This window comes from Equus przewalskii, chromosome 20, assembly GCF_037783145.1.
Source record: "Equus przewalskii isolate Varuska chromosome 20, EquPr2, whole genome shotgun sequence".
NCBI lineage: Eukaryota > Metazoa > Chordata > Mammalia > Perissodactyla > Equidae > Equus > Equus przewalskii.
Genome location: NC_091850.1, coordinates 16594149 through 16603745, shown reverse-complemented (window position 1 = coordinate 16603745; position 9597 = coordinate 16594149). Strand labels below are relative to the sequence as shown.

The window sequence follows — 9597 nt, the reverse complement described above, 5'->3', positions numbered from 1 at the left end:
CAGGTAAGCAAACTCTTTGCCAGATTAGAGTGCCAAGTCAGCATCCTAAGGAAATTTATTGTCAGTGATTTTTGACAGAGAGGAAAAGGAAGCTGGGGCAGTGGGAACTAGGCCCAGCTAGTGCTGAGGACAGCTGGAGAGCTGGAGGTTCAGGGAGCAACTGTTGAGTCATCCCCACATTTCTGTAGAATGAATTTCTAAAGTCTAGCAAGGGACTCAAGGCTTTTATTCCCTTCTTCTTTCTCAACTTTTCAAAATAAGTCTAAATTCAAAATAAAGTCTGGGAAGCAATTCCTAATCACCCAGTCCAAACTAATCACCATCTCCTCTGTGTGCTCATTCACATCTGTTATTATAGGACTAATCATATATTAGACATCTGTCTCCCTGACTAGACTACGAGTGCCTTACGGGCAAGGACTGGGTCTTTCTCATGCACCCATCCAACTGAGATTTATTGCCAGCAGCTCTTCTGTTGCAGACAATGTGCCAAAACCCCTGGATAGAACGGCGAAGTTCCTCATCCAGCTAGGGAAATGTACACAAGTCAGTAATTACACTACAGTGTGATAAATGCTGCAATAAACATGCTGGAAAGCACAGAAAAGGGGGCACCTACACTACCCTGGGAGGCAGTTAAGACAGGTGATTTTCAAGCAATGTCCAGAAAGATAAAAACTTGTCAAGTGTACAAAGGAAAAATGACATGCAGGGCCCAGATCAGAGCACGTACAAAAGCAGATGGAATAAAAGAGCATGGCCAGTCAGAGAATAACAAGTAGTTTTGTATGAACTGTTGTGAGGGTGAAGTTGGAAAGGTATGAAGATTATAACAAAAAGGGCCTTGGATACCAAGTTAACGTATTTCGACTTTATTCTCTAGGTTGGTCCCTCTGAACCTGCAGACCAGAGTTGTTTCAAAGAGTTTTGTAGTGTAGACTGAATAAGCCTGAAAGGTGCATGTGTGTGTACTTGTTTAAATGTCTGCAGACACTGTAATAATGTATTCAAAGCCATGTATAAGTGGTACAGAAGTTACAGCTTTTGTCATTATTTTCATCAATCAATAAACACTAAAAGTCCTAGTGTATGAAGGTCCAAAGGATTTTTATTAATATCAAAAGGGATCCTTATAGTTAGTTTTAAGTGATGAGAAGTCAGTGAAATATATTTTCTTTTTTAAGAAAAAATTTTATTGCTTTTTTTCACAAAACATGACACATTTCACTTTAAAACTTTAGAAAATACAGACAAATAAAAGACAATAAAAAAGAAACACCCAATAGTCCTAGCACCCAGAGATACCTAATGTTCATTTTTGTTACATAAACTTCCAGCCCTTTATATATGTATAAACAAATATTTTTAATCCTATACATATTTAATTGTAATCTTTCTTCACTTACATTTATAAACATCTTTTTGACAAAACATATATACATCTGCATCATCATTTTAAATAGCTACACAGTATTCTATTAGATGGATATTCATAATTTATCTCCTAGTGTTGGATATTTAGTTGTTTCTAATGTTCCACTACAAATAGTAAAGAGAAGAACATCTCCGTGTGTGTATGTCCACACCCATCCAATCATTTCATTAGGATATACCTCTGAAAGTGAGTCAAAGGCTCACTCTGATGCCTATGGCCAAATTACCTTCAGAAAGTCGGCACCCAATTTTACACCTACCATTTGTGTATGAGTGTCCTTTTTTCACATCTGTGTCAGAGTATTATTATTATTTTAGTATTTGACAAGTAGAAAGCATTTCAAATTACTTTCCCTTTTCTGCTAGTGAGGTTGAACTTTTTTTTAACAGCTTTGAGGGATAATTTACATACCATAAAATTCAACTAATGTCAGTGTACAATTCAATCATTTTAGTAATAACATAGTTGTGCAACCATTACCACCATCCACTTTTAGAACACTTCTATCACTCTAGAAAGATTGCACATACCCATTTACAGTTAATTCCTGCTCCCACCCCCAATCCTAGGCAACCAGTTTTGCTTTCCCTTCCTATAAATTTGCCCTTTCTAGACATTTCATGTAAATGGAACCATACAATATGTAGGCTTTTTCGTCTTTCCCTTACATAAAATTTTGGGGTCATCCATTAGCATAGATCATAGTTTGACCCCAAACTTTTTTTCCTCTTCATGTTTATTTGCAGTGTTTCCAGAAAGCTGTTTGTTACAAAGGCCCTTACGGATTTTTCTGTTGGGACACTGAAGGATTTTACAGAGGAGGGACACAATCAGTGTCATATTAAAGAGAATTCTGGCAGCACGGGGAAGAATGATTCTATATTTGAATTTCCAAATCTAGGACAGTCAGTAAAAGTTTACTGCATTGGATTAGGCTGTATCTATGTACAATAAAGGGCAATTATATGGCACTGAGGAGTAATTATTTATTTGAATCGTTTTAGATTCCTTTCCTTAAGGAGTGTCATAAACTTCTAATTTATTCTCTAAAAATTTTTCAAATTAATCCTTCAAAGTTGACTTGACTTTAGTGTAAGAGAAATCAATCCTTTCTGGAATGAGATGGAGTATAAATAAATAAATATTGTCTTACTCTAATGTTACTCTTGGTAGCTGGTTTTCTGCATCGAGTCTCTAAAAAGTTCCTTGTCCCTAAGATTCATCAACTAGCTGTTTGACAATTAAACAGTATTCCTTGAACTCTTTATTATCTCTGTAAAGATTAAAAGGAAAAGAAAACCCCAACAATCCTGCAAGACCCATCCCCAAGTAAAAACTCTAATCTAAAAAAAAAAAAGTCCTATTTTGACCCCAAACGAACCATTACTGAATTTGTACGCTATGCTATTCTGCTAAATCTAATTTGGTTCTTCCAGAAATAAAAGCTCAGATCTGGTAAAAGTTGCAGTTTTTAAAGGTAGCAGAGAAACTCAAAGTTTGGCACAGAGTGCCTGAAACTTTTCTTCATGACACTTCTTTCAGCCTTCGAAATCTCTGCCCTGCAGAGCGGTTTGTGGATGATTACCTGAAAGCTAAAGAAGCTAGTCAGGGCTCCTCACTTGTATGGGCACCTTCCTAATTTTGTATGTTTTTCTCTAAGAGAGAACTCCAAACTATATAAGCTTCAGACCCCCAAAACCTGGATCTGCCCCTGTAATCAACAAACTCTCTCACCCGTTCCAAGGGTTCTTTGTAGGCTGCTCCTTTACTCCATGGGTTGAATGTAGATATATTTCTATAAGCCTCCTTTTTCATGATTTATACTAGACATACTTTTAGAAAATACATCGTGCAAATAATAAAGTAACAACATAAAAGATTCACCTAGAATCCCATCACCTCAACAGGTCACCCAGGTTCACTCTCCTTTTGGCCCCTTCCAGTTTTTGTCCACGTCTACAGAATTTTATGTGATTATAGTTATCTTAGGATTTTAAAAAGTTTTATCTTGATAAACATGGTTCACTTCACAAAGTTGCCTTTATCGCACCACTATCCTATGCTTATCTCTTCTCAATGTGTATGATGTGGCTTCCTCACAGCATTCAGCAGAGACAGGATAGCAGGAAAGGGTCAAAGCCAGGCACCTCAGTAGCACGTAGGGAAAATGACCAGCTGCTGGTGCTCAGGAGGCGGGGCAAAGGATGCTAAGCTGTCAGGGCCACATCCAGCTTGTTCACCACTGTGTGCTCTGTGGCACAGGGTCTGTCATATGGTAAGGACCTAAATAGTGACTGAAGGACTAATCCTGAACCTGACCGGCCCAATTTTGTTTTGATTTTTTTTTGCGGGGGGGAAGTATGGAACAAAATCTTAGAAAATAACAATTAACTTACTGTTTTCCATTAAAGAAGAATCCTGCCTCATTAATTAATTGATTATTGATTAATCATTAATTGATTACAAAAACAAGAGTATATTAAGTGCCTGCTATGACCAAACATAACTGGATAACGTGGGATCAAGAGAGTGTTGAAGGAGGAAAAATCTGGAGAGAGTGTGCACTTTCTAATCCTACCTCAGTCCTGTACTTTTGGCCTGAGATGAACAAGAAGAACAGAGTTGTTTTTAATCTTTTAAAAAGACATAGCCTTTTTAAAAACCTTCATAGAAGAGTTGCGAAATATAGAATAAAGACATTAGGGAAAAAAAGGAATTTTACTTAGGGAAGGCAGAAAATTAGAGCTCTTTATTGCCTTAAATGGGTCTGGAAGATTATGACACCAAGCTCTTTGCCAGAAACTGGGCTGCACTTATCTGAAGTCACACTCATTCTGAAATGTTCTTGGAGGGTGAGGTCACAACAGTTTACTGTCTGAAATGGATGCTCATTTTAGGTTTCAGTTAACATAAAGTAGCACACACCTTTCTCTAGGGTCAGAACACTAGGGAGGGCTCCTTGCGGCCTGATGTAACAGAGGCATCAGTCACTTGAGTGACTTGATGTGACACACGCAAAGTCACTTGAGAAGTTTGACCCTGCAAAAGAGGGACTCCAACTTCTTTTTGCCCTGGGGTCAGTGGTACTAGGCAATAGCATTTCCTGGCAAAATTCAATTAAACAAAATCCCAAAACAAAATCCCAGAGTTGTTTTTCTTCAAAATAATTTTGATTTAATTCTTTTATATAAAAAGACAACAAATTACATTTCAGAGAATACTGTTTAGGTTATGAGGTTCCCGTCAGAACTGTTTTGCAATACGTGTTTACATAATCTGAAGTGAAGTCGGCAGTCGACTGTGAAACTGGGGTCAGCCAGGCCGCCTTCTGCGCATTTCACTCTGGATCAAAAACTAATGTAACGTTCTATTGTTTAGGTGTCAACTAGATTTGTGTTTTGTTTCAGACATTCAAATTGGGATGAGAAAACAAATCACCACCACTAGATTCTAAAAAGCAATAGGTTAGTGCTTGTAAAGAAAACATGCAGCATCAATATTTTGCGCTCTTATCAATGAGCTCAAACATTTGACATTTTGAATACTGATATTTAAATAAGCCAAGTTTACGGAGAGAAAGTTTTGTAAAATCTTTCTTTTTGTACTGCTCAATGTGTTACTAATTATTTCCCTTATTGATCAATCGTGCTTTGCTGTCCTAGATTCACAGAAGTGAAGAGTGCAGTGTTAAAAACAATAAACGTTATACAGAAGCAGTTAAACATTTCTCACAAAACTTATCTTACAGAAAATTTGCCAAAGTAAAAGCAATTACACTTTATATGATCCCATTTGATGATGAATGTATCAAATATCTAAACTTTTGGACAGTTATTAGGAGAAGCCTGAAAACGGGTCCTTGTTGCTTTTCCACTCAGCTTCCTATACCTGCCCTCCCTGAGCACCCAACTGGAAGGGATCTGTTTCTCTCTAATAGTCCCTTGCATTATAGTTAACTATGTGCACAGATCCTTTACTAGACTAAAAGTTCCTTTAGGATACTAATGATGTCTTATACATCTTTGTCTCTTCCAAAGCACTGAAAACTGTAGTTTAGTCAATTATTTATGGAGATGAATAAGTCAAAATACAGATCAAAAATTCTCATAATGAACTCCAAGTAGAAACAGAAAACTCTTCCACATCTACATCTAGTAGCTGTATTGTATAGTTATGCACTGCTTAATGACATTTTGGTCCACGACAGACTGCATCTACAACGGTGGTCTCATAAGATTAGTACCACGTAGCCTAGGTGTGTAGTAGGCTGTAGCATCTAGGTTTGTGTAAGTACACTCTATGATCTTCACACAATGATGAAATTACCTAACAAGACATTTCTCAGAGGGTATCTCTGTCATCAAGTGACACATGATTGTATTTGCAAAATATACTTCATGTAAATAATGTGAATATTTCCCTTTATTCCCTTTCTGTGTGTAAATTTATTCCTTACTCCAATATATTTTTTGGGTGTGATGACAAAACTCATTTTGGATGATCGTCCACAGGTGTCAAATGTCAAAGGGCATTTTTTTGTCCTTTCTGGTTTAGTATTAGCATACCATATATTCATCCAGAGCCTTTCTAAGGAAGTCTTCTCTAAATAAGCTATTTTAAATTTTATAATGTCTTCAGTTGTGTGTTAAATGAGCTAAATTCAAAGAAACTAAGGTTAACCACATTACAGCAAAAACTGAAATAAATTTAAAGAAAATTCAAAGACATGACAGTCGAGAAAGTCTAAAATTAACTGTAATGGGATCTGAATGAGTTCATCTCTCATCATTCTAAAGTCTGAGGCAGGACATACACACTCACACACACAGTTTTCTGGCCGAGCCAAATAAGAGTCCAAAGGAGTCAGTTTTGTGAAAAGAAACTTAAGAACACAAGGTCACTCAGCATAAGTTTAACGTAGGATTTTGGAAGTTCTAAATTATCAAGTCTTTTAAAGAAAACAAACAGCAAACATCCACATTACTTTATAGTTTAGTAAATAATGCGTTTGTTGTCATATTTACTTGATCATTAAATGCAGAAAAATACATCAAATCACTTTTCCATGTGTTAAAACATTCAAGTACATTATTGAAAAGAGGCAATGAAAACTCTCTCTGAAGTTTTTAAAGACGACGGAGGCAACCAGGGATACACAGGGATTAAGCCTAGATCTCTCAAGGAGCTGTCTAACTTTTGATTCCTATGTCTCTGACTGAATAGAACTCTGAAGTCATAAGATGCAGGGGCTCCCAAGCACAGAGAAACACTTTCTCCATGCATTATACTCCCGTGCTAAGAGAGGTTAACACAGGGATCCACACACCTAACGCAGAATTTTCCAATTAACCTAACTTATACCAGTAGTTTCTGCTAACAAAAACTTTCAAGACTGTCTCCATCAATAAATATAACTAAGTTCAAAAGGCTATCAGTGCATATTAAGGTTTTTAGAGGTGAAAAGACATGACATCCAAGATTGGCTTTAAAATATTTCAGTGGAAAAGGATAAAAAGGGGACAGGTGATGCAAATGCAGCAAAGTCTTAAAATTACTAAATTTAGGGCATAGGTATATGGGGGGTTTATCATATTATTTTCTCTACTTTTGTGTATGCTTGAGAATTTTCATGAGACTTTTTAGAAAAGAGCTTTAGGAAATATAGTTCATCAATATAGCAATGAGTCTATGGACTGGACAGAAAGCTTTGCTGAAAGAAATTACAGCTGGTCTCGAATCTGGCACTCTTTACTAGGTTCAAAAAAATCATTTCACCTGTCTTTCTCAGAGGAAAGAAAGAACACAAATCCACACCCTGTTCTGGGATGTGGGATGTGTAATGTTTAATGTTAGCTTAAAATTGGAGAAATCTAACTTTTCCAGCTGAACACAGAGGCTGTATTACAGGGAAGACATGGATTTGGATTCCAGTTTAGTTTTCAGCTTTAAAGAAAGAGGACAGTGTTAACTCCAAGAATTCAGATTCCCTAATCCTTTTCTCAGATCCAAGGAGTTTTTCTTATGGGGATTTAACCTCTATCCTTCTATTTACAGAAGTAAGGGGGGGCGGTCTCCTTCTGGAAGTCATACCTCAAACAAAATTAATTCTTTCCTGCGGTGAAGAAACCACTTTCACTCCCAGAGAATACACTGGAAGGGAGGCCACTTCTCCATTCCCTTTATCCCCTGTAGGGCCTCATGTATGCCTCTCTGTTATGCTTCCTACACTCTTCCCCATTGGTCCTGTCATGACATCCTATGCAATGCTCAGGGACCCAAACAGCAAAAGAACCCCTCTGGACCTACGGGGATAATCATACTTATTCCTATGCAAAAATATGTCTGCGGAACCTATAATTTTGACCTAAGTCACTGGTACTAGATTAGAAACAAAAGGAGTCTGACAGCAACAAGCTGTCCTAGTTCATTTATTTTGCCTAAGTTTCATGACCATGGGGCCTGTACTCACATTTTTTTCTTTTCTTTTCTTTTTTAAAAATAGAGATTAAGGACTCAGGTAAGAATTCACTCTATAAACACTGGAGACTTCTTTTTAAAAATGAGGTATTTGGTTTACTATCCCAAACAGTACAGGTTTGGGCAAACTGCAAAAATGGTCTAGCAAGCAACAAAATGAAACTGAATATTCTGAAACATAAAACAGAAACAGGATCTGGCAATACATTGCTCTGACACCCTGAGAATCTTTATTGTAGCTAAAATAAGCCCACCCACCTTATATCTCTAAAAGCAAAACCCAGCATGATTTTTCCTAAGAGCGTATATTTCTACTCAGGAAAGACGAGAATGAAGAGGCGAGTGAAAATGAAAAAGGTAAAGAGACTAACATTACTATTGCCTCTCTCGCTACTCTAATCAAATTTACTTATTAATGAACCACTATTCCCTGTTTTCAAATTATCTTAGGAAAACATTTAGAGTTACAGCAAGAACAGCACTTACAAGTGAATTTATATGGAACTGTTGTCAAAGTTCAAAATACCATGAAAGATCTTGAGAAGACAGTTGAGTATTTCACATAAAAAACTGAACAATCAGGTTAGCCAGGCCCAAAATGATGATGAAAACGTGAAAGATTAATTTAGGCCACGTCAGACGCTCTTCTTGGTAGAGGGAAATGATATAGATGAGAGATGGATATATGAATACAAAGGCCAGGCCACATGCTGCTCCTGAATATCTGCAAAATAAAACCTTTTGGGTTAATATTCATCTTGCATTTTGCTTTTCCTGATTTACAATTAAGGTACATTTAGTACAGTTTAAACCCTCATCAGTTTGGTATTGCAACAAAATTATTTTTGATTCATTTGTTGTTGACATAAAGCATTTGAGTTTAAAACTTATTTTACTTGCTAAGTTAATATAAAATATTATTTCCTGTTCATCTTTATAGCATCTGCTTGACAAAGAGTTTTTTATTCATCTCTCAAATCTCCATAGTCCCTCTGTGTCTCAGTGATTACGGCAACTTCCTCAGAAACATCTGGAGAAAGGCTTCCTATCTTTGATCTTTTATAAACTAATTACACATTCTGAGTTTTTGAAGGACTGCTAGCATCTGCTTAAGAATGAGAACAGATGAGTGTCTCTGTGGCATTCAGCATAATTATCAAAGATAATAAAAATATCTAAACATGAGACTGACAGAAGAACCTGTCCTTTCTTCTCCCTTTCTCTATACTCAGCTTTCTTAAAGAAGAGCTCAACAGGAACTTGTAAATCCATTATATTCAATAAGCACCAGGCTAATAATCTCCCTTTTGTTTCTTGTTACTTTCTTAGGTAAGGGTCTTCCAAAAAGTGACTCAGCTCTGCTGTCTATAGGTTAAGAAAGAGACATCACAATTCTAAACCCCAGTCTCTCATGAGAATATGAGGTCACAACTTTATTCCCAATCTACTCAAGCTATCACAACGTTTTTAGAGAAAGGATATTAAGGAGAGACCCGTCTGGGATCTAAACTCTTACTTTCTGACTACAACTGGCACTGAATATGTTCATAAGGAGAAACAGATTAAGAAAGTTACGACACAGCCTTGACATATAAGACACCTCTCAGATACCTCAAGAAGTTATATACTATATATTACAAATAACTTTTTATTTTGGATAAAGAGAAAGGAATACAGTGGAAAAT

At 36.6% G+C, this 9597-nt stretch overlaps 1 protein-coding gene across 23 annotated transcripts in view; it reads right to left on the bottom strand.

The window, feature by feature from the left end:
* Nucleotides 1–8390: 8390 nt before the first annotated feature.
* The window catches only part of SLC38A9 (solute carrier family 38 member 9), a 124264-nt gene continuing 123057 nt past the window's right edge, over nt 8391–9597 (bottom strand). For all 23 annotated transcript variants that reach the window (XR_011530576.1, XR_011530579.1, XR_011530577.1 and 20 more), the window contains one exon: nt 8391–8636. Coding sequence is in view for 13 of the 23 variants with exons in the window: in XM_070587576.1 (XP_070443677.1) it covers nt 8471–8636 (166 nt within the window). In the remaining 10 variants the exon portion in view is untranslated. The remainder of the gene's footprint in view (nt 8637–9597) is intronic.